This window comes from Osmia bicornis, chromosome 1, assembly GCF_907164935.1.
Source record: "Osmia bicornis bicornis chromosome 1, iOsmBic2.1, whole genome shotgun sequence".
Classification (NCBI taxonomy): Eukaryota; Metazoa; Arthropoda; class Insecta; order Hymenoptera; family Megachilidae; genus Osmia; species Osmia bicornis.
The window spans coordinates 6,288,688-6,314,323 of NC_060216.1; the positions used below are offsets into that span (position 1 = coordinate 6,288,688).

The 25,636-nt window shown below is 41.9% G+C and overlaps 1 protein-coding gene across 4 annotated transcripts in view; it reads right to left on the reverse strand.

The window, feature by feature from the left end:
* Positions 1-25,636, reverse strand: part of LOC114881725 (tyrosine-protein phosphatase 99A) — a 274,327-nt gene that overhangs the window by 24,228 nt on the left and 224,463 nt on the right. For all 4 annotated transcript variants that reach the window (XR_003790320.2, XM_029198583.2, XM_029198579.2 and 1 more), the window contains exon 4: positions 3,655-3,836. Coding sequence is in view for 3 of the 4 variants with exons in the window: in XM_029198583.2 (XP_029054416.1) it covers positions 3,655-3,836 (182 nt within the window). In the remaining variant the exon portion in view is untranslated. The remainder of the gene's footprint in view (positions 1-3,654; positions 3,837-25,636) is intronic.

A 25,636-nucleotide genomic window follows, 5' to 3' on the forward strand; every position in this document is an offset into this window, starting at 1 on the left:
GTAGCATTTATTTGCTCACGGAGATTGAAGCTAGTTGGCTGACAGAGATCAAAGAAACTTTGAGCAACTTAATAGTTATTAAAAAGAGAAACATATAAATACGGTTATTTCGAGTCTCGAAGGAAAACCAGGTTAAACAACTTGCTTCTCAATAACGTTATCGCTTCATCTTGTTTGGTGATTGTCAAGCTACACCTTCCTCGTTATTTCTTTCTTTACATTTCATCGATTATTGACGAACACACTATTCATATTGACAATGTTAAACGTAAACATAACTGTTAATTGCCCGTCATTAACCTCATTGTTGTAATAATCTGATTATTCTCATTATCGATGAGAAAGTTTCTCATCCTTCTCTTACATTCATTTCTATAACATGTTTAATTGTCAATTTATTTGATGATTTGGAAAATATAACGTATTCCTCTGTCAATGAGATATTTTGTGTAGATAAAACGTATTATTTTATTAATTTACCTTCCTGTTCATGTGCTTCGATTAATTAACTGGTCGAAATTAATTTTATTCCTCTCTGAACGTGATAGCCAGCAGCCATCCACGATTATTAACTTTCGAATAAAGAAATTTTCGGTAAATCGATCTATCAGTTTAATTATTCGATAATTTTTCATCGATAAAACGGTAATCATTTTCATAAAAAAAAAAAAAAAAAAATGTGACAGGTTCAGAAATAATTCATACTTTCACTGATTTAGCTCTAAAATTTTTACGTCTATTCCGTTGCTTTTATATATTACATACTAAATCGCTCTTTCGTAATTTAAACCTTTAATTTGAATTTCAATCATAACTTCCAAAGGAAAGTTATGCAAAATATTTCCCTTTTATTCGTCTGTTTTCAGCGTGGAACTTCGGCATACTCGACCGTTAAACCTCAAAAGGCAGAGCTGGGTCAATCGTGCTCCGAATTTTTCACCGAGGAGCTTTTATATACCGTAAAGAAAAAATTAAAAATTTTGGAGATTAGAGTAAAGGAGAGTCTAAAATTGAATTCAAATTGCATAATGAAACGGTCGCGAGACAAGGAGTTAAAAGGAAAATTATTTATTCATAACTCAATCGATATCCAATCAGCAACTTCATTATACCCGCATTATTCACGCGTTTCGCATCTGTAAAAGCAACATCATCGGTTCCTGAAAAGTTCATTCGTCGCCAAAAGGAGATGCTGTCATGGTTGACGTATTACTTGTCGCTATCGAGCAAAGGTTTGTCATCTCGCTTCGAATTCCACAAGGACTTCATCGATCTTCAGATACGATGTCACATCGGTCGCTGCGGTTTAAGCATACGAAACGAGCAATCGAATTATTGACTCGTACTACTGAAACGTAGCTGAGGCGCTTCAGCGTTGAGCGCAAGTAGTACAAGTTTGTCAATAGTCAGACACGCTCGCGTGCCGACAATACTCGGTGAAAAAAATGCTCAACAACGATTTCTATAGTAACAAGTTGATTGTTAAATGTTTCTCCAGTTGTTATAAAATATTTTTCTCCTAATTATAATTCTATTCTGTCCTTCCTTTCGTATTGTTTCCGTTGATCTAATGAAGAGGCAAAAAATTTCGTCGAGCCGTATATTTTTATTCGCGGTACAATTTCAAACGATTCACTTCTATTTTTTTCATGATGGAAATTTCAGTGAATCAATGTTTTGCTTGATGTTATTGTTGCTCAATAACGTGATGTTATTGTTGACAGTTACCGTGCAACCGACGTTTAAGCGTCGTTTCCGATTCCGAGTATCGGAAAACACAACGGAGGGAATATAGAGAAAAACAACAGGGAATCCGAGGCAAGCAATATTCCGAAACGAATATAATCGCATTGGATGCAACAATTTGTAATATCTCTATTAATTCTTGTTTGCTGTCATATAAAATAGACATCAATTTGATATCTCGAAATTTGATTGATTCTTCGTTGAAACGAATGATCCACAGTTCATTTCCATCAGCAGATATCCAAGTTTCAATTACATATTTCTATTTCGAGATGATAATGGATGTTTCTAAATACTACTCAACATATAAAATACGAGAGTAACGAAGCCAATATTTGCAATAGTTGTTATTTCAAATAAAACCACATAATATTGTTGAAAACAAATGGAACGGAATACCATTTTAAATAAAATTTGTCTGGATTCGGGATTTTCCAATTAAATTATATCACATTGTTTCAAGGAATTGCCCAATCCTACCTTACAACCATAACTAATACTGCCCTGGACTCAGTGGGAAACCGATGTTCCATGTTATTTAGATTAGTTATTGACACGAATCGCGGTGGTCACGCAATCGTCGATGGGACCGAGTCTTGATAACTGGATAATTATTCCTATCTCACGTGCTACTACCATAATGAACTGGCCACTAACTCGTGTGCACGCGAGTTTACGTATTTAATAGCACCGATTCAGGGTGGATCCCTTCGGCAACGATCGTCATGCGATTACGTTCTGATTCGTGTACCGAAAACACTGGATCATATATACATATAGTTGATGTTCATTTTCGCCCGCATTTGCAGTGTCGACAAACAGGAACCGATTTTTTTGCATGTTAAACTTGTTTTCCAATAATTAGAAACGATGTTACACGGATATTTTTGCTCGTTTAATTACACAGGAAGTAAAATTAATGGTACTTTAATAGTTGGATAATCTATTTCAAATTGTTGAGTTAACTTTTCTCGCCGACTAAAGGACGATCCGTGTAACAAACTCTATATATATATATTAAACTAAAAGCATACCTTTTTAGCCGTCCATCAAATATTCAGTTTGTTAAATGTGGCATGGTTGATCCGATCCGAGGTACGTCCGATAGCTAACACGGTAATTGCCAGAGCGATACGCATGGGAATCGAGAAGGGGTGAATAGAAGCATCGGCGTCTTTGTCAGCGTCGTCGTGGACGTTGTTTCGACGTAAAGTTTGCCGAGCGTCGTGGGTATACAGCACGGCCAAACCCGGCGGCGTTGACAGAATTTATAGGGCTCAGCTTGCACGCGGCTTGCTCAACCTATTTTCCAAGCTGGACGAGCAAGCAAGACAAACGAACCGGCCAAGAACAGGCGAAACAGTGGAAGGAAGGGAAGGGTAAGCTGGACCGCTCGAGTTAAGCGTTGCATGTACACTGCTCCTTCCGGTGCTGCAATTAGCGCCTCTTTAGTTGGCTGAACCGTCTCGCGACGATGCCAGCCCACGGAAAGCTGACCCCGCTAAGGCCATTCTTCCCGCTTTACCCGACTCTTCTTACGGATTTTCTCTCCTCCGGATTTGGAACGTTTGCTTTCGCGGCTATGAAGATTGCCCCGAAGGGACTCGTTCCAACCCTTTCCCTGAATTTTATGTCTGTTATTCGTTCCCCCTGGTGTTTTTGAACATTGCCGCTCGATATCTCTTAAGAAGTTATAGTCTCTCGCTCCGTTTTTTTTTCTCGCCTTAATTTGAAAACGTGCTCGTGAATCAATCTCAGTTAAGTAGTCCCAAGTCGAGGAATTAACTTGATAATCGTGGAAAATTCAAGGGATCGAATTGCTGAATTTATCAATTTTTAAATTCAACTTGGCGTTTGCGCTGAATTATAACAGACACTTTTAAACGAATTTGATAAATGAAAACTTACGTTCGCGTAGAGTGAAGATGTAGTAGGACTGCTTGCTGGGTTTGCTTCGTCCCATCGCGTTCACTGCTGACACACGGAAACTGTAGACGGTGAACGGGCGCAGATTCTCGATCGTGTAGTATGTATCGTTGTTAGGCGTTACGATTTCCTCTGTTGCGTTCCAAGGCCCCTCTTCTTTGATCCTGAAAACAATTACAGTTTGTTAGTTATATATAGCGTTAATATTTAACCAATCAATTTCGTGATTGTTCAAATTAAAAATCAAATCGTAAATTTCGATAACGGTGGTTTTCGTTACAGCAATATATGTATCGTTCATAATATGGTAGACGTATGTTGTCGAAACAACGGAACGATGCAAGTTTCACGTTTCACAGTTAATTGGAATCAGTAACAATGGTTCGCCAATAAGCGACTGACTACTGCGTTTAGACGTTAATGATATCGATGGATGACCGATCGATTCCGACGTATCGTGCCGCAATCGGATACTGCTTAATTAATGTTCGACGTCCCGTCGTTTTGGCAAACAATAACGTTTTATAGAGATTCTGGCTAAGTTCCGTCGACGGAAACGTGGTTCGACGTAGAGTAATGAGTGGTCGAAGACGCAATACGCTCGCCCTGCCACGAGATTTTACCCTGCTGCAAATTATCCTAGGCCCTTTTACCCCTAATTAATACAGGTTATTAATCGTGCGAGCTATGGGATTCGGAAACTTCTACCTACAGCTGTGCTTCGCGTAATTGCTGCAGTTTGCGGTCGGTTGATACACTTTTTGACCGAGGTTTAGATCGTTTAATCAGTTCACTAAAAACGGCTATGTGTAATAAAACGATCGTTTAGAATAATATCCTTCCGTTAATTACCTTTCGTAAATAATCAAGTTTTAATGCCATGTAAAATTTGATAAAATTAAATTCAGAATATCGGTCAGTAATGACAGCGAACAGCGAAGAATAAATTACCAGTACGTACTTTTTCTCTTGTTTTGTTTCGTTCTGTTCAATATACGGAGCAGCCCATTTATCACGACCACCTTGAATACATCCGTCGCTGTTGGAGGTACGAAAAAATGTCATACGACAAGTTATATGGTTCGAAGGGACATATGATGCTGTAAAAAAGTTATATCCAATGTTGGTTACAAGGTCGTTCTATAGTCATTCATAAACTCTTCTTATAATAAAATAATACTCAGACAAATGAATACAATTGAAATTAAATTAATAATTATTCCAATGAAAATACAAACCACCGCGATATTTATTATATTTGAATCTGTTTTCAAATAACGTCGCGGTGAATTTTGTACAACAGCATTTCCATTTTTCATCTGTTTTTCTCTCATTTCACGCCGAAACTTGGTCCAACCAACGAGCGCGTTGAAATTACAGAATTTTTAAAGCAATCTACGGTTACGTCCGTTTTCGGTTTTCCATTCCAAGCTTGAAACGCTAACAAGAATTTTCAGGCGGCATGAAACACTTAAATCCCTGTATTTTCGGAGTACTAGATCGGAAATTACATTTTGCCGCTGCTTAACGTGTAACTGGATGTATCGTTTCAATTCAGGATCTGTAGTAATAGGAACTGAAGCCACGCCGTGTTTGTATCAGAAATATGATCGTTGAACACCAACTAGGTACGAACGTATCAGTTTCACCTGGTATTTACACTTTCGATGATTCGACGAATCGTTTATCAAACATTCCCAATGAATACGTAAATTAACGTAATGATTAACGTATAGGGAAAATGACTATACAAAATTATTAATAAATAGGTACATGAACATTTGAATTTTCATGTTGCAACATATTTTACGAGATTACTTGGAAGTTCCATTTTTATATAGTTTTAACGTCCCATCGAAATTATGTTTCAAAGCTTTTGCTCCGTTCTCTACAATTGAAAATGTCGAATCGATGCAACGCGGGGGAAAAAATTCTCTCCTAAAAAATTATTTTCATCGTGTCGCGTTGTGTCGCACGCGTTTCACTACCGGCGGGTAAAATAAAACCGATAACTTGTTTCCAATTAACGTCGCTTGCTGACCGTTTATTCGACTCCTCGATTTGCTTATCGTTTGTACAAGCGGATTATTTCAATTTTGGTCACGCTCGAACACGACGCGTTCATTGGCGAGAGGATTTTTTTACCCAAACTCGTTGGTAATCGATATCGTTGTTCGCACCGTTTTAAATTCACCTCGAACCTACTGGTTTCGCGAATTGCTCTACTTGTTATTAGATTCCTGTTACTGTATCGATTTCGAATCTATCGTTGTCTGGATAGAGGAAAACGAATGGATCAGCTGGGGACATTTTGATACATCTTTCGTTTTAAAATGAACTGCACGGAAAAAAAAGTGGAGAACATCATTTATCGTCCTGTATGTCAATTACTTTAATACACAGAAAAAGAAAAATGAAGTTAAAATGGGAAAATAGTGTAAATATCTATGATACATTTCTTTAGGTATTGGAACAAGTCTTTTGTATAGTGTGAATGAATTAACCATGAGTAATCTATACTTTCCTTAACTCTAAGTACACTGCTATTGAAATAGTTTTGTACACCTGTATAAATGTACAATTGTAGTAAGTTCGGAATACACATCAATGACTTGTGGTATTCGTGAATATTGTTAACTATGAATAGGTATAAATGAGCCCGAAGTGCTTAGAAGTGTTCAACTGCAAGTTAATACTCCATAGACAGATAGCCATCTGGCAAATGTGCTCATGGTTTGAAGTTTACCTTCGAAATCTTCAGGTTCGTTGTCCCTTGGGAATGGGAAACAAAATTTCGCCTCAAAAACGACAGTCGACGTTCAGTTTCACGTTACAAACTTGAAGGAAAAGTTTCGCCCTCGAAGGGACAGGACGTTCCGAGTCAACGTATCAGAAATTTTGATTCGTCTCGTTCCCTCAGCGTGACCCCGTTCAAATAAATCGTTCTCTCTAACTTTTCGATCAACGAACCTCGCTGGAGAGGGAACTGTCGCCGAAAGAAACAGAGGGCATTCGTCTTCGAGAAGGAGATTCACGTTCGCGTAAAGACGTGACAACTTCTTCCCACCTCGATCATGACCAGACGAATTAAATTGGAGATGCTCCCCTCGATAGAGTTTGAAATTACACCAAGTATGCATTATTTCTGCAATAATGCAAATATTGATGGTAGTTACTTAATGACATTCCAACTATCGAAGATTCAATTGGTCCAAAGTCTAACAAACTTTGACTCGTATCATTTTTTTCTATTGAATTTTACACGCAATTTGGCTTTCAACCCTCGCATGTAACAGTGTTTCAGTTACAAGTTAAAATAATCTTACATCTATCTGCAGTATCAGTTTCAGAGTATCCGTTACTCGAGGATTAATACTTTTCTTTTTCTATAGATATCGTGTTTTCAGCTTCGTCCATCCACTCTCTTCATCGAACATTTCATTCTATGCAGCCGTGGTCAGGTGTACAGAAATGTTGAGCCACCCTCGCGACGGTGAAACTAGGCACCGTGACCGTGCTTCGAGCTTGATTATCAAAACGACGAAGCCGGTGAAAGCAACCTCTGCAACCTGTTTGATTCCATCGCGCGGAGAGCTCTCTTTTTCTCTACCCTCTCGTAGCTTCACGATATTGCATTGGCTCGACGACACAGAAACCTTTTACTGAACCACGTCGATATTAAAACTGACCGATATGTGCCTGCTTCTAATACTCCGATTGAATTGTGCACGAAGTGCAACAAACGTGAATTATTGTTGCGGATTCCAAGGGAGCATTCGAAATACCGTGTCGTATGATACGTTGGCGAATGAAATGAATTTTGATCTCGTGAATCGGCAAGACATTGTGAGATCTCCGGTTTCATTGAAAGTTTCCTTCAGATTTCAGAGGATTCCTACTGTTGCTGTTTTCCAATACATCCGATTGCTTTTTAATTTTTCATCCTTCTCAGACGTTGCCATGAAATTGTAAACGTAGGGGAGAATGTGACGCTGTTGAATGCACGCAGACAACAGTGAAATTTGATAGAAGTAGATCATGTGTCGGTAGAAATTGAATGAAAATTCAATCTCTTCGCTTAAATTTTAATTATCAATAACTATTTGAGGGAACGCACGAAAAGTAACGAGGGAATAATCACTGTGCACAATGTGTTTCATCGTCCACTCGTGTAAGTTATAACAAAATCATCGATCGATCCACCCCTACAACATATTTTTGTCTACTCGTTCCCGGGGCGGAGCTTAATACTCACCGTTATTAAATCATTCCACGGACGAAACGATCCATAAAAATAAAACTCTATATCGAGATACAACGAACGCGGTTACGAGCACTGCATCATCATTGACAACCGTCTTGTAAAAATAAACTACCACGCGAGCGACACCCCGTTATTCATCGAACGAGTTGACGCCATTCGTCTGTTATCTTGTCATTCTTCTACTATTTTCTAATAAAACAGAGATATTTTACATTTACTACCTGTCAAATAAATGATACTGCAATTGTAGAACGAGCGGATTAATAATAAATTATCTATTAACCATCTACATAGTATCGTAATTAAAATTTAAATGAAACGCGTGTACCTTTATTACTTTGTTACCAAAAAATCTGGTAAATTCGAAACAATTATGTAAGCCGGAAACGGACCAGCATGTCGTAAACGTATTCCACTTGCCGAAGTTCGGTTAACGAGCAAATCACGTTACACGTGATATCGCGTTCTGAGAACACTATCTACGGAGGTTAGCCGTGCTACATTAGTCCGGGCCGTGCAATTAATTAAGTTACAAGCGGTTTAATGGGGGATCTAGTTATCTCTTTGATTGCCTGCTCCTTCGTCCGCCACCGAATTTCTCTGCCGCACTTATTTCCGGCTTTTGCTCTTCAGACCGGTCTCTCGGTATCCACTGGATTCTCTCCTTGAAACAAAGAGATCGCATCGAGGAACTGGCTCGTCGTCCACGGGATGGAGAGTTCCATAAATGATCTCAATTATATTCTTAGTTAACCGAATTAATGGATCCCTAACCCTTCCTCTCCCTTCGACCGTAATTCCGGCTACCGAAGCTCAGCAAACGTTTGCTCTTGCACGCCTTAAACGCTTTGGTATTCGCCTCGTGTCCGTTCGCATTTTCGCCAAGAGTGACAGACGCTGCCACGTAGCCAAACGAACCGGGAACGTGTCAGTTTGAAACCCGTTGAAAGCACGTTCGACACGACACAACATGAGCCTCGATAAATAAACGCTTTATTAAATCGCCCGTATAAGCGTTGTTTTCGCCAGACGCATCCACTCTTGCATTTTACGCGAACCGGCTGGCCCAACGACGCAGAATAATTATTTCGACTAAACGAACGGCGACGAGGCACACAAGGGAATCGTTTAAAAACATGGCATCTCGTTAATTACATCGTACGCGTTGTATTAAAATCGCTAGCCGGCCCACGCGAACAAAACGGAGAAATATCACGAGGTGAACGTTGCACGCTACGTACCATCAGCTTTTTCCCTCCCTACATCACACCGATGTCTCTGTTTGCTCTTTTCGCGTTTCACGCTTTTTCCCCCCCTTTATTCCATCGTTCGCTAATTAAATACGTTTTACCTTAATACCACGATAACAAGGGTCGTTTTTACCGGGTATTTTAGGGTCGACACGACCTCGACGTGTTCTATTGTTGACGCAAGAATTATCCGCGTTCGAAGGGGAAACAGCAGCACGGAATCTCTCCGTACGAGTTCAATCCGGGTCGTCACGATGCCTGTCAGGGATTTGTGGATCTTGTCGGCGGCTACGTGGTAAACGTACAGAGAGATAGCACCAACGGTCTGCTCCTCTCTGCGTGTATCCACTGCGACACACCACCGACACTGTTTATGCTCGGTCGGGAATAGTAAATTGAAGCCGTATTATCTGCCACCGCCCGCATATCGCGTTCCTGCCGTTCGTTCGAACGAATCGGCCGAACGTCAATGATAATCCTGCGGTACGTTCTAATTTCGAGTGATGAACGCGACACGTTTGTCCCTGTCTAGGAGCGAGTGAGTTTGTTACAATCGCTTTACAATTGGCTACCAACAATTTCCTGTTCGTTACACGGCGCGACGACCTACAATCCCGTCCATAAGTCATGGAACGCTGGCCTCAGAATTATGGAGAAACATTTTTAATCATTCGCGTTTAGATATTACTGTCGCATCGTTGCAATTGCGGCGCGCGATATTTTAACCGTAAATTCTCGAAACGCATTGAATATTTTCAAATATTTGCCGCGGCGGTCGGTGCACGTGGTTCACCTCAAAGCCCTCCAGGGACGGATATTTTCCAACGTAACAGAATTTACCGAAAGAGGGTGGAAACGGTGGCGCGATATAGCGGTAGTTGTAGGATAAATTCGCCGCTGATCCGAGCAATTATTTTTACGCCGAACGAGCCCTGTTTTTCTCCGCAAAAAAACAGGCCGAGCCTTCGTTGGAAAATAACGTTAGGCGTTTCCTGTTACCCTCGACCTGGAATCGTTGACCCGTGTTCTAACCGTCCTCACAAAGATACTACCCCCTTTACATTTTGTTTGCTCATTTTGGCAAATAAAATCTCATTAGACGCGTCGTTGCTTCGCGCGTAAAGGAAGCACGAATTAATATTAAGATTCTTTACGACTGTATTCGTCATCAATTAACTGTTTTCACGCGGTGTTGCGGTCACAGTGTCGCGTCTGTGTCCGCAAACGCGAACAAATGTTTCATTTCTGTCAGTTATCCGTCAGTTTGAAATAATTGCACGGAAAAAGAAGGAAAATCGGTGAAAAATCGGTCGGAGAGTCGAATGAAAAGCGTGGATCGAGGCGGTTGTGGTGTTTCGCGTTAAGCAAACTCTGGGTTTCGTTATCGAATACCGACTGGAACACGTTAACGAGAATCGTTGCGGATAACCGAGGCCTTCGTTTCGTTCATCATCTTCGCGCCTCAGGCTATGTTTCACCCTTTCGGAAAGTTGTTTCGACAGCTGTTGTTCCTCCGCGGAAACAATTTCGCTCGTCGACGACGAAGCAGTTCAACCCTTCCTTCGTTTTTGCGCGTTTACCGCCAGCCTGGATTACTTAAACCATGAATAATTCCAAGTTCTATGGTGTTAATGAGCTTCAGAGACGCTACAGTAACATTACTGTTTAAGGAATAACGACAGGAATTCAGTTTCAGCCAAGATATTTTTATGAAATATTTAACCCACTGACTGAATATTGTAATAAAGGGATTTATATGAAACCATAAACGTCTCTTCGAACGTTAAAACGAATAATACTTTCCGCAGAATATACGAAATACTTACTAAATAAAAGAATTCAATTATTTGACTTTCCAGCATTATCTCGGCTAAAAAGATAGCAAAATCCACGATATTTATGCTTCAACAAGCCTTCAAAAATCCCAGCTTGAATACATCATCCGAGCTTTGGAGTTAAAATTTCAACGAAATTTCTTCCTCCGTGATGTCGATAAATGCATTCCGCTCGAGGAAGGAGAGGAAAAATGTATGAATTCGTACTCGTAGGGAAACTGGTTTTTATCAAAACCTCGGCCACCGGCCAGAATGAAGCAAGGTTTTGCTCGGCAAAACAGGGAGGAAATAGCCATTACTTGCAGCTCGTTACGACGCGACGCGTGGCTCGTTGTTCGTGGCTGATTCTGAAGTGAACATTACGTCGCATCAGCCTCTGACCCGTGGTACGTGCCATAACTGCACCGTGCACCGGGATCTCGACAAGCTCTATCTCGATCTCTGTTTCGCATCCGCTCTAATAACGTATGGTAACGCTTGGCCAGCTAGAAACTCGGGCGTGAACTTGCACGGACAAAGCGAGCAGGTTGTTCGCGCGAGTTACACGGGCAATCGCGTGATTTACGCTCGTCGCTCGGCGATACGTCAACGAACGACAGCGACGATGCGTAGCGACACGTTTTTCCTGTCCTATCGCTTCGTGCCAACCTGAAAAATGCCCGTCGTTCAACGTCGAACCGTGCAACGTCCGGTCGATAACGCGTTTCGTTTCCGGTTACCATCGACTTCTTTCGTAGCATCAATTAACGCCGAATCGAAGTGGCTCATTTTTTGAATCGTTAAAATCGTCGAAACGATGCTCGAAATTTCCTAGCATTTGTTTAACGCGACAATTGCTGCCAGCATTGTTCGCCATGAAAATTCGTCTCTTTGCTTTCCGGGGTGTTTGTAACTTGTCACGAGAGGCGAAATAATGAAACGAAAATGAAAAAACAAGCTGTTGCAAAGTATTCTTTTTGTCGCGTATGAAAAGCACCACGTTCGAGGTGAAAATAATTATTTCATATTTAACGTGGAACCGTGGAGACGCATAGGTACGCGTTTGTCGCTTACAATATGTCGTTTGTATTTTTAATACTTTATAATACCTTGCTGTATTATATATGCACCCATGTATAAAGAGCTTTAAAATGCAAAGGGATAATCATTAGCCGACATTAAATCACGCAGTTTATTAAGTCTTTTGTTAAAATAAATGAGACCGTGGAAAAGATAACCGTGTTGACCACGATAGACATTAAATTATGTATTTAATTCGTTAAAGAACTCTTTTCGCTTATTTTCTGTTCAGATTGGATTCTCAGATTTCGAAGGCGAATTCAATCTTCTTGACTGTATTTCTTTATAGGGCTATCTTTATTCCAGGTTGTTTCGTCTAGTTTCGAAAACGTCTAAGAGTGTCACGGAGAAATAGTACACGATTACAGGTAGCGAAGAATAGCGTCCCAATTCCCTTACAGAATCACCTGAAGTGGATAAGAGAGGTGTCAGGTGTGTCTGGTCGGACAATTTGGTCACGAACCTATCATTCGGCTCTTATTCAATCTCATGGCTCGTGCCTGAATAAATCGACGTCATTTTCTCGCGAATCGCCGGCTCTACGTCTACGTCTTCCTTTCTTCCTATTTCAAGGGTTTCGCCCTTTTCCACCCTTCTTTCTAGCCCCGTTTCACCCCAGTGTTCGCTCGAGTTCTACCTGGAAAATGCAGTCGATTCGATTCGAGGTGGCTTTCAAGAGTGGAAGTAGCTCTCTTGAAGATATATTAAGGACCTTCGATGGAAATTGCTCCAACTCCTTCTTTCAAATGCCTGAAATGATCTGGCCGAGCATCAAAGCTGATATAGCGAGTGCAACTAGCTGACGATAGGGATCAAATAAGAAAAGAGACCGATTCGCGACGCGTTTTAAGAGCGAAACGGTAAAAAGGATTCGTCAATTAACATTGTTGAATCGGAAAATTCGTATCAAATTGAATTATTCTTTTTTTCACCTTTTCTTTTTTCCTTCGGGACACTGTAACGTCATCCAAAGTGTAGTGAAACAACGAGGAGGAGTAATAGAATTACAAAGGGGGTGAACGGCTTTGAAGGGGTCAGGCTCGAGCGTTACGCCGCAATTTCACGTTTGCACCGTGCCGTGAAAGTTAATTGGCAGAACCGCTGTCGCACGGTAGCCGCGATTTTGACGCTTTATGGTCGGGAGGGTGAAAAATATTGGCGTTTCGACAGAACGGTCGGATCGACGGAAAATAAACACCGTCGCTGGCCGCAATACCTCGTTATTTAATTGTTTCGCATCAAACTGTTAGTTGTTGCCGAGTTATCGCACGTTTCATTTACTCTACCCAGTTTATATTCCTTAGAAAACCATCATTTGAACGAATATATTCAAAAATATTCAAACGTAATAATTTAATGAAAATTAATAATTGAAAGAGTCGCGCCACGTCTAGGGTGGATAATTTCATCGACGAATTAATTCTCGGCTACCTCGATCGGAATTGCGAGAAAGTATAAGGGGACAAACGAGATCGATCGTTCGGAAGATCGACTCGATAACGGCATCGAAGCATTTGGCAGAGGCTCTGTGGCGATATTTAACAAGCAAGAGAGCAAGGGATGCCCGGTACAATTACTCCCTGATGACTCGCAGCTGAGAATGCAGTTGCCAGTTCATCCGGAAGTCGTTTCTCGGGATTTCGCGCCTTCGAAGGTGTAACTGCGGGGCAAATGGAGCGGCAAAGCCGTGGGGAGAAAAGAGGGAATGGACGCGACGATGCTTCGAAACGGTGCCGGCAAAAAATACCATGATAATCGAACGGTAATTCGTTAGAATGACACTTTTGCGTCAAGAACTAACGATTGCGATAGTCGTTGGTAAAAGTTATTGCATTTCGACAAGAAGCAATGAAAAGATAATCAAAGCGAAGTGTTTTAGCGTAAGAAATGATAATTTTTTGAAAGTGGATAAAAGGTAAACAGGGAAATGATTCGTAGGCGGCGAACAAAATCGAGCGAGTGCCGGCATATATGTAAATAGCTTATCCACGGCTTGTTAGATACGTAATACTCTTCGGGTAAAATCTCCATATGAATATTGCGTATTAATGCAGCTCCGTTCATATGTTAATATGCTTTTCCAGTGAGCCGCGATAACGTGCAAATTAACGTCGAACGAAAAAAAATCTTCTATTTACATCGATCGGACACGCGCGTCCTCCTCTCGATATTTCCGCTACGGGTCCCTGTAATTAACATTTGTCCAACGGGAATCGCGGTGTCGAGATAATGTTGTTCCTTGATTGATTTGTGATAATGTCCATTTGTCACGATTTCGATTAATGCCCTGTTAATATTAAGGATGGACACGAAGATATCAATGATGATACCCGGGTTAATTTGTAACCTGGATATTAGGTACCATTTTAAATATTGGAAATTGTTCGAATCCTCAAGGGAAGTGTTTGATTAATTTCGCTATCAAATTGTAATTCATCAATTTTGTACTTTGAAAGATCGGTGCTCGGCGCCCGGCTGGTCAATCAATTTCGAACTCATTTCATTAAGAGAATCATCAGGCAGGGAAGCCGCGTTCAGCTCTTTTGAACAGGGTTCGTCCAACTTCTTAGATCGGTAACTGTGGAAAAAGCTCGTCGACGAAAGGTTAATTAAACTAATGCAAAAGTATACAAGAGAACCAGCCGAAGGGAGATATTCAGAGTTTCTGATCTCGGTCCGTGGCCTTTCAATTGAATTCCCTTCCAAGAAATACATCGCCGAAAGAGCAGAGGGGAAAGTTTCGTTCGCGGGATGATCTTTCCTCGATTGATCGTCGATTATCGACGATCGAAAATGACTGGTTGTGAATTTACGAGCAGCTGGTATACATGAACCCCCCGGTGCGTATTTATCGCATCGATGGATGGATTAATGACGATTAAACGGCTGTCAGCTAACCTGTTCGCTAGCAGTGAATAATTTCGCCCACGTAGCTTTGCCGGGAATTAAACAGAGTCGCGAACGCTCTCGTATAATCCGGAGATGTTAAAATACAAGGTATTTCGATACACGGATCTCGTTTTGCATTAATAGCGGGCATAAGGCAGCGGAAACTCCGCTGAAATTTTGGTGTTACGTTTGGAGAGTTTCTGTTTGTTAACATATACAATCGATGCGTCGTTTCAATTTTCATCAACGTTATAATTAATCGAATCTCATGTTTGATGCGACGCTGATAGTATGTCGTTCGGGCTCGGGTTAATTGGCTCGGGTTAATTTCTAAGTAATTAAGAAAGCTCGCGTTGCGCCAGCAATTCGTAGAAGTACATTTGGCGAGTGTCCAAACAGAAGAAACGTCGAAAGAGTAAGTGCGATCATAAACGTGTCAACTGATAAAAACAACAATGGAGACAATGTCGGCTAAAGATGCGACGTAATTGAATTATCGAGTTGGATAAGTGCGACTGGTTGTCGAAAAACACGGACCTCGGTACGGCGTTAATTAAAATAAAACAATTCCGTGAATTTTATATCAAAGTGAGAAAGCTTCTATCAGTAGCTGTGATGAAACTTTTGCTCCACCACTGAAACTGTACCATCTAGCTTGTTCCATTTTGGATCGTTGAAAATTCGATTGATCAGCGATGGTTGCCATCCTAGCCCGTCTGACCAGTCGCCGACCTATTCTACTTGCACGCTCAGCCTCGATCCTACTCTACTCTCGTCTGATTAGACAATACTCTATTCTACTTGGTTCACCACGTGCCGACCTACTTTACTTGTCTGACCAAATACCGTTCTGTTCTACTTGTCATTGCAGATAAGATCAATCGATGAGAAGAGAAGGAGATTCACGTTGCAAACAAAGTTATTTGTTCGGAATGAAATTAAACAAATTTTCGAATTTCGCATTCACAGGTCATCGAAGTTTTTTTTAGACGTTTTGTTTGAACAAACTACCAGTTTCACTGGCGGAACTCTCGGAAACTCGTTCTTATCGAGCGTTAAAACGGATTCGCCATCGCGAACGCCGCAGCAAATTCAAAACAGCCATTACTTTACGACTTTTCTCTTGCCACTTGGTCCGTAGTCGTACCAGCAGCACGATGAAAGTGCGTAATCCAGAGGGGTTAAGTGTGCTCGATAGACCGTTAAAAGCAACGACTGTGTTTGCGAGGCGTGCTGTGTCCCAGAAGTTACGCTCCAACTTCCATAATGCGAAATTCAAGCGAGGAACAGGAACGATCCCCGTGCTGGTTATGCTCGATCTTATGTTCTTTCCATCCTTTATAAGGAAAAATATCGAAATCTAGTCTTTATCATATACGTGCTTATAATTCGTTACTCTAAAATTTCTAGGTGTCACTTTTAAGAAATGAGCAAACACGGAGGATCGGATGGAGCAAACAACTGCTCTTCGTAATTGAGAAGCAGCACGAGGTGTCTCGACGAGCTTTATAGGGAGATCGGTGTTAATTATTCCAATGTGTACTAATTGCTGATTCGGTGGATTATCTGGTTATCTACTGGTGCACTTTATCTCTCTCTTTCTCCATTCGCTTGTACCACATTCGCTCCCCAGTTCCTCCCTTTCTCTGTGCTTAATGGCTTACGCGAATCGATCTGCTACGGCTTGAGGTTTCATGGAGATTTTCGGCAGATCGAACTCCGATCATCGATAATCGTTCCTATTTTTATTAACAAACGTTTCATTTCGTTCGTTGTATCATTAGAGTTGGGAATTAAAAGTATCTTGGAAAATTCCATCGTTATTTCCGTGTTTTCCTCGTTAATGAATTCACGATTTTTTAATGCGAGCATATTCGTCGCGTAAATATCTCTGTAACATTGGTACGAAACGAGCATGGAAGATTACAAGGCGAAAAGTAGGGGATAATGGCAGTCGAAATTACCTGGCTGCTGGCACGGTTAGTTAGTAATAATTAGGGCGTTAGAAATAATTAATAAGAATGCGACCAAGTTAACCGGACGAAAAGGGGATTCTTCTATTACGTAAAATCCTATTAACGCGGTTGGCCTGATTAAAAAATTAACCCGCTTCGATAGCGTTCTATCCTACGGTAGTCGCATCCCGTTTACCAACGCTAGGTGCTATTTTAACGAAAGAACGGTATTTACAACGAATTAATCGCTAATTAATTTCCGTACCAGATAAACGGTACGCGAAACCACTGACTGAACCTTGCTACTATATTTTAATTAACTTACGCGGAGGCTTTCCGTGAGATTGCTAGACCCGTGATCATATCGCAGAAATAAGGAAACAAGGGTGGGAAGGAAAAAATTGGCTCGGCCATTGAAAAAATAAAATTTAAATCGACGCGATTCCAACGTCGACCGTTATATCTGTAGTTTAAAAGGCTTTAAGTATCCGAAGGCTTATAATATTAGACCAGACCACCGGATCCAAGAAGATTCGCTATGGACTAATCTTCCTGAATTTATGGACCTGCCCGATAATGTTCCCGCCTTCCTTTTACCTTAATTCTAACCCCAGCCTGCTCATTTCGCTGCCACGAATTTCACCAGCAGTTTCCCCATTTCCACCCACTTCCTTCTTTTTTCCCTCTTTTTCGTTTCCTTTCCCTTTTTCATTTCTTGGCCGATGAACAATAGAATTTAACGTGACCACCGCTACCCCACCCCCCAGTCTAATAAATTCAAACAGAATTACACCTCGACTCTGTGTACCGACTTCTTGCAATTTTTCTTGCTTTTTATGTATGCCTCTTCCTTCCTTCCTTCCTTCCTTCCTTCCTTTTTCTGTTTTTGTTCTCCGACGAATGAATCCGGATAGATATGTATTTTCGAAATTATATTCTAATTGATCGCAGTTTGTTTATTCGTATCGGCCATACGGTTTACTTTGGAGATTAATGTCTTTGCATTGAAATTTGTCAAATTACCATCGTATTGTATATTCATTAGCTATGCCTTCTCTAAATATTGTATCATATTATCAGTAATCCTAGCTGTGGAATATCCTGATTGAAATCCATAAACGAACAATGTACGAGTTTCACTCTGATACATTGTTTGCTGTAATTAACAATCAGCCATTTTACACCGGAAAGATTAATGAATGGTGTATCTAATCATATTCATCAAAGTTCGAGCTCTAAATTAATGCAGCACGAGTGTTATTTTGGGACACTTTCCTGTCATGAAATCATGCCAGACTTTCTACATTTCGACGACACCTTTTGACTTTATATGTATATTCCACAGAAATTCCTATCATTTCATTTTCCTTTTTTTTTTTTCTATTCGATAGACGAACCATGGCTAGGAATCCGACCGTGACGATTGAATCGCGGATTCGCAATTGCGAATCGGTGAAACGAAAATTTTGCACGGGACACGGATCTTTTCGCGATCGATCAAAAATCGTTCTCTCTTCGCAGATCGCGCCAATTTCCCCGAACGATTTAGCATTCGATTTCCGGCCTTCTTTTTTTTTTGTTCTCCCCCCGTGGCACGGATCGTTCTCGAAAGGATCTTCCGGGAAAATTCGCGACCACGATCGATAAAATCCCGGACAGCGGCCATTTATATTTATGGGAGACAGCAGGGTCGTGCTAGCTGTAACATTATTCGGCGCGATAGGAAGCGCGGGGCGAACAACGCAGCTCGTTAAAAATTGAATCTATTTGCCTGTTCGAGCTTGAAATTCAAATTCGACGAGGAACAGCCTCCGCCTGCTGGATAGACCTTTCGAGTCTATAATCGATATACACGCGTCGATGTATTCGATGCCAGCCAACGAGTCGACGACCGACTCACAGTCAACGGTTGAAGGTAAAAAATCAACCCGCAAGAATTAGGGAGAATGCATTTGTTGCAGTCGAAGATTGCAATTGAAATACAAAACGTGTTGCGTTTCCACGCCATTTCCACGAATAATCGCAAAGAAAATGAAAGACATAGGAGAGTGAAATATTATACCGAGACGCACGGAAATAGGAAGAAACTGGTGAAGATGAAGAAATAGTCGGAGAAGAATTTTCAAGGTCGAATAATAAGGTTGTAGGGACGAGACGATTGTTAAGATAGAACGCGTTACCGTCTGGTTGACATATTTGCTCGAGCGTTTTTCATTACTTTTAATTCCATCTTGCGCTGATTACGCCGGGAATACTTAAGCACTGCACGGTATTTTTTAATTACGGCTGATGCACCCTCGTCGACCAGCCAGCCGGCGTTTCATCGATCGTCCCTCGGGGGTCTGGCTACCGCCACGGATATTGCAAAACCCTGAAGAAACCGCGAAAATCTTCATCGTGACCGCTATCTCGGATCTACCTGAGAGAGAAGGAAATTAATTTCCCTAGAAACCCCGCATAAATTCACATACGTTTTCAAACGGCAGTAATTTTAATAAGACGCTTCGCGTTAATCGAATGAAATAATTATAAAGGAAAATCATCATTTTTTCCTCTTGGCATTTTATGGAACATCGTATCCGATTAAAATCTCGTGGAAATCGATTCGAGTGAATCGAAGGAGGTAGCCAAGCGTTACATCTAAGCTGTACGAGTACCAATTCATTTTCTTCGACAGGAAATATTACAAAAGCTCGAAGAAACCTCTCGGAATGTCTGTCTGGAAGCCGTTTCCTCGAAGCTACTCGAGACAGAGGGGTAGATTAATTTCGAGAGCAAGACCTGTCCGGCGCAGCGGAGATATACCCGGTGGGCGCATTCTGATCGGTCGCTCAATGGAGTCCTCGCGCGGTTTATCTTCGGTTTCGAAGGACAACCGCGACGTTGACAATTAATCGCTCGGTCGAACAATGGAAAGTAACCCGACGGTTTAATCTACGCCTCGAACGAATTAATCGCAAAGGACAGCCGGCACAGGGAGCGCTTCCGGTTGCTAGGCGACTAGCTGTAGCGGTTCCCTGAACGCGGAAAGCCCTGGCTTGCCCCGTTCTCTTCGCCCGGCTAAGAGCTGTCTAATTCTAAGCCGCCTAATCTGAACGCCACTTCTGACTTGTCCCTGGTGATTAAACGTTCCAGGTGTTTCCTCGCGTCCCGTTTTTGCCATGACCGTAACCCCCGATCGATCACCTGGCCCGCGAGAAAAACTCCAAGAATGAACATCCGCCGGTGTACACGAACGCCGCTGACGTATCGTTCAACGTCCACCGGAAACGCGACTTTCCAACGCTGCCACGTACTGGCCGTCGTAAATCTGCGGCTACTTTTTTCCCCTGTCGGTCAAACGAACCAGAATTTCGTCTCGGACACCGCAGATTTTACGACGGGCAAATCTTTCCAACCTGTTTATTTTATTCTTTTTAAACGCGAACATATGTATGTACGTACAGTTGGTACAAGAATTCGCTGACCGACGTTAAAACCGTGTTCTTGATCTCGTCACGTAGACCGGAAACATCGATCAGTGGGATAGATCAAAGGGGAAAATCAGGTTTCGGCGGTGCCTCGTTAAAAACGTATAATTCAACGAGAGGAAACCAAGGGAGCGTAAATTTCGCAGGTACTTCGGGAAGAGAGATAGCGAGCCTGTGTCAAGGAAACGGTGAGCGTGAAAAAAAAAAAAAGGAACAAGTGGAAAAGCCAACGGGGGATGTGGACCGCGGAAAATGATTCGGACCGAAAATGAAGAGGATGCAAGGAAAGAAACGAAAGATGAGAATTCGGTGGTCCGCGTTTTCACGGATTACTTCCAGCACATATTTTCAGGTTAATGACAATTATTATCCGGACCGGACATGTGACCGTGTCTGGTAGCGGCGGTTCTACCAGATAATTGCATTATTTATACGTTACAGGACTAGTATGAGAGTAATTCGGTTGGTATCTTCTCATGGAAAATCCTGGCGCCCGTGAAACGTGGAAATATCCCGTGAAAATGTTTAGGGAATAGTGACGGACACTCGATAGTCTCTTCTGTACATTCTCGAGTAATTTAATCAGCTTCTTGTTTACTCCAAGTCGAACGTTCGTTAAACTCTTGGATAGCTTTGAGAAACTTAATGTTCTTAATTGGTCTAATAAAGTGATACCCTTGAAACTGTTGAAAATCATTATTTCCTGTATAATTTAATCGCGTCGAAGATTTCAAAGGATTAAAATTGTAAGAACGATGCACCGTTTGTACGTTAATAAAGAAATAAAGATTCCAAATTTCTGTGCTATAACTCATCCACATTCCAGCCAACAATTATACTTCTTTCGAGTGGTGAAAAGTAGAAATTCCCTGGTGCGGAAAATATTCGTCGTGTAGCCCTTGAAAGGTGGTCGGGGCGAGTTCAATTTTCGGGGTCGCAAATCCAGCCTGTCGGTCCGCGGATTCTAATCTCTGGTCGGACGAAAGAGGAAACGGAAGAGGGGAGGAAAGGAAAATGTCGGTGAAAACTCGGCTGATCGTGGACTCCTGGGGTGAGCCGGCTGACGAATCTTTATTGCGGCCTCGTTGAAATTCGAGACGATCGTCGACGTCGATATCGTCTTACGTGGATATAGAGGTGCCTTACGGTGATTATCCCTGACTGGTTAAGCTCCGTGGCGGGAACCTCTCCAGGGGATTATCTCTCTGTCTCGACCTCTGTACACCCTTCAGCCGCTGTCGATATTTCAAAGGTCTTATCTTCTCCTTCGGGATATCCATTGGAATCGTGCGCGGCTCCGTGCAACTCGCTTATCTATTGTCAGATTAATTAGGTCACATTACACCGGTGGACGCCGTCGATACCTTTGCGTATCTACCAAATCTTTCACACCTTAATTATTCACCTGTCTCTCCGCGTAGACGACGATTTCATTTTCAGGGAAAATATTAGTGTCGTATTGACACGTTCATTTTTATCCATCGAGAAAAGAAAATAAACCTAATCCGTCTGTATTTCACTTAAGTTTGGTTACTAACAAACGAGGGGCAGTATCGCGCGATCCTCTAATCAGTAATAGCTTATCGACACTTTTCAATATGCACGCGAGCCAATACGTAGCTGAAATAAAGATTTAATTCGATCGCCGATAATTAGTTATTTAGCATTCCAACGGGTCACTAATAACTGGATTCCAGGCTAGAAAGCCGGCAAATTAGCGACTCGTCCAAAATCCGTAATTACCGGATGCAGTAATGTTCGCGGAAAGCAGGATTTCAAATACGCTACGGCTACAAATCTGTGAATTACGGTTTAGCAAACGCGTGCGTGGAACCGGGATGCCCTTTCCGCGTCAAAATTTCTCTGTTAGAAGGATGATCCTGCACCGCGCGCAACGTTTCCCATAACTTTCCAAAGAGAACGTTGTTTCAAAGCGAAACTTCGTTCCTTCCGTTCAACAGAGCAGAGATAATGTGACGAAGGAGAAAGAGAGGGAAAGGCAAGAAGAGAATTGGAGACCGGATTTAAAACGTGAAATCTGGGAAAGCGTCGTTAAGCCCCGGGATTAATCTATCCATAAAGGCTCGCCGCGAGCAGACGCGTTACCAGCCCGTAATGCAGATATGCAAACGAGCTCGTGGCTACGTTTATCGCGAGTTTATCGATTTTCACCACGTGTTTAGTGCCGATTGTTGGTAATAAAGTCGCGAGATCGATAACGGGAAAAGCGACTTTACCCAGTCAATTCGGTTTCATAAACAGTTGTTTCATTTTCCATCCGTTTGTGATAAATACCGAAGGCTTCTGTTAGGTTTGCGAGACTTCCAACTGCGACTGGAACATAGAAATTTGTCTCTTTGTCTGTAAATACCAAGGATTCTTCCGGTGAGTCGGCGACGCACGGAGTTATCATCAGTTCAGAGAAGAACCGTTTTCCATGGTGCATTGAATTCTGGTCCTGTTATCAGTAACCAGTGACTGTTATTTGTCGAGTAATAGAAACATTGATATATTCGTCGAATTCACAGAGTCGACGATAAGATTTATATCGTCATCGATGCTCTCGACACGATCCTTCGATTCTTTTCCTTCGACGACACGTGATTCTCTTTTTTCTTCTTTTCATCCCTCGATGCTCGAATAAAAGTGGCCAACACACAATTCGAGGCGAGGCGCAACCGTGTCATATTTCATGCGGGGCTCGATTCAGCCGGCAGCGTGGCCAGAAGAATTTATTAAATCGCCAAATTTATACCCTTTATACGACGAATTTTTCAACCGGCTGGTAAGATTACATTTTCACCGGGCGCGGAATTGATTTCCGCGAGGGCCAGAAAATAGGGTTGTACGGTTTAAACAGAGTAGCCAGAGCGGGGCATCGATAAAGTAGGCATTTAAACGCGTCGAATAAATCGTGCCTGGTCCAATAAATCTTCCGACGTCAGCCTTGCTCGATCGCTTCGCATTTCGAGCGATCCGCGCGTGCACGCTTTCGCGCTCACCCTTCTCTTCTTCCGGTCTCTAGCCAACCTAAGACCGGCTCGTTTCCTTTTTACCCCACGTCCGCGCGAATATATTCCACATCCCTGTGGCTGCCTCTCATCGTCATTCTTCCCTTTCTTCTTCTTCTTTTTTTTTTTTTTCTTATTTCCGTCGACCGTGAAATTGCTTGTCCTACGCGACGCTCGCTCCCTCGTCGCCTTCTTCCCTCCATTCTTCCCGTTCGTCGGTGTTTTAAATCATCTCGAAAGGCGTCGAGACGCGTGCAAGAAGAGGGACACCGTGCGTAATTAAAAGTTCCCGTTTACTCTGCGGTCGAGAAACTGAAAGACGGACGAGAGGGAGACCTCAGTGTCGGAATATAAATCTTGTATTAATAAATTTATGAGCAGTTCAACAACTTCCCGGAACAACGAGCCGGTTCTTCATTTAAATGTCTTCGTTTCGATGGATCCAGCGTTCATTCGTACTGAACGAAGACGGAAATCCTTCAATTCCATCGCGTTTCTGATCGAACCTTTCAAGCATAAGTTCTTATTAATTGATTGATATTCTAATTTCGAAATAGATCCTCGAAATAGCCTTTATTGACATCATTGGGAAAGGAGATGATAAATATATCATTAACCAAATTCGAGGAGTGTAGCTTGTTAGCAAAATGACGCCAGATATTTCATCGCCATCTTATTGCACTTCGAATGAAAAGTGAGCCGCTGCAATCGCAATCAGCCAATGCGTGTATGAAATTTTAGTAGGTGTGTAGGTTTGTCTTCTCTTTGGTAGGTAATGGGCCTCCGGAGGATCCAGCCAATCAGTATCTTTATAATTAAGTTTTCTCTGTAATCTTCGCGATGGCCGATTAACCGGCACAGCTCGAACTCCTCGCCATAAACATGGCAATAGCACAATTTCTGGAATTAAGTCGACTGACCGAGGCTAGGTATCGTGTAAGCAATGGTACACTGATGGAAGCGGCAAATCTCCCAGGGATTTCCGACAAGGATCAAGACGTTCGGCTGTTTCCCTTTCTTCTTTTCCCCTCCTTTTCTTTGCATTTGGCTTTATCCGTGCGCGCCATCCCTTCATCCCCGTCCCGATACGTCTTACTTCTCCAAAGGAAATCCTTCTCCCGAAAGAACAGGGTATTTTCGATAATCGCGGTGTTTCTTCGAGCCTGCCAGATCGGTGTCGTCCTACGGAATTACTCGGGAAATTTCGTTTGCGAATATTGAATACCGTGACTCTGCTAGCGATTATTAATAATTACTGATTTGGAGCGTACTTTTCATCGCGCGATATTTAAACAATCGAATATCGCGAACGAGAATTCGAGATCCATTGAACGAGTCAGAAGCACTCGACGAGATTTTCGTTGAAAAGATAGGTAGCGTCAGTGAAAATTTGTCGATGTTACTTTCATAAGTGTCATCTGTGTCTCCATTGTTCCCGGTTACATTGATCCGACCGCAGTGAAACGGGTCAATGGTTTTTCGTACAATGCTCCATCGTTACGTTTCAACGGGACAAAATTAATGAGAAGCTTTCGATACAATTGATCGACGAGCTAGCTATTTAATGAGCGACAAAGGAATCGAAAACGACCCTTCTCGCCGCGATTCAGTTGTGTGTCACGTAAGTGACGTTAATTCGTTATTCAAACAAGCCCGTGAAGAGGAACGAGGTTACTCGGATGCCGCGATAAGGAAAATTCTATTCGCTAAATTGAAGGAATTCTTCATGGGATCCGGTGTTTAAGGCAGCGTCAGCTGCGAAACCAGGTTAAACAGGGAGTGAAAGAAATGAGAAAAGTCGGACGAGAGGGACGTAGACACGAAATTTACGATGATTTTAGTCTGACCAATCTCGTCACGTACCTTATACTATCTTTAATTATAGTTTACGAGCTGAAAATTAAAAGGCACAATTGTCTTTTACGCTTATAAAATCTGATTTGATTTGATGATACAAGAGTACCCACTGCAAAATAACACTCATGGCATACCAATTTCAAGTTCGAAATTGAATGGATATAACGTTTCATCAATATTTTCGATGCGAATTGATTGGTTTATCGCTGAAACAAACAATGAATCAATAAATTTAAGCTTAATATTCTCCATTAGCGAGTACTCGGTTTCCAAACGTTATTATAGTACTTCATAGATACAATTCTGTTATATACAGATTATCCCAAAACAGGGTCGCGTAAATATTTGAGCAAATATTAAAAGTACCTCGTTTT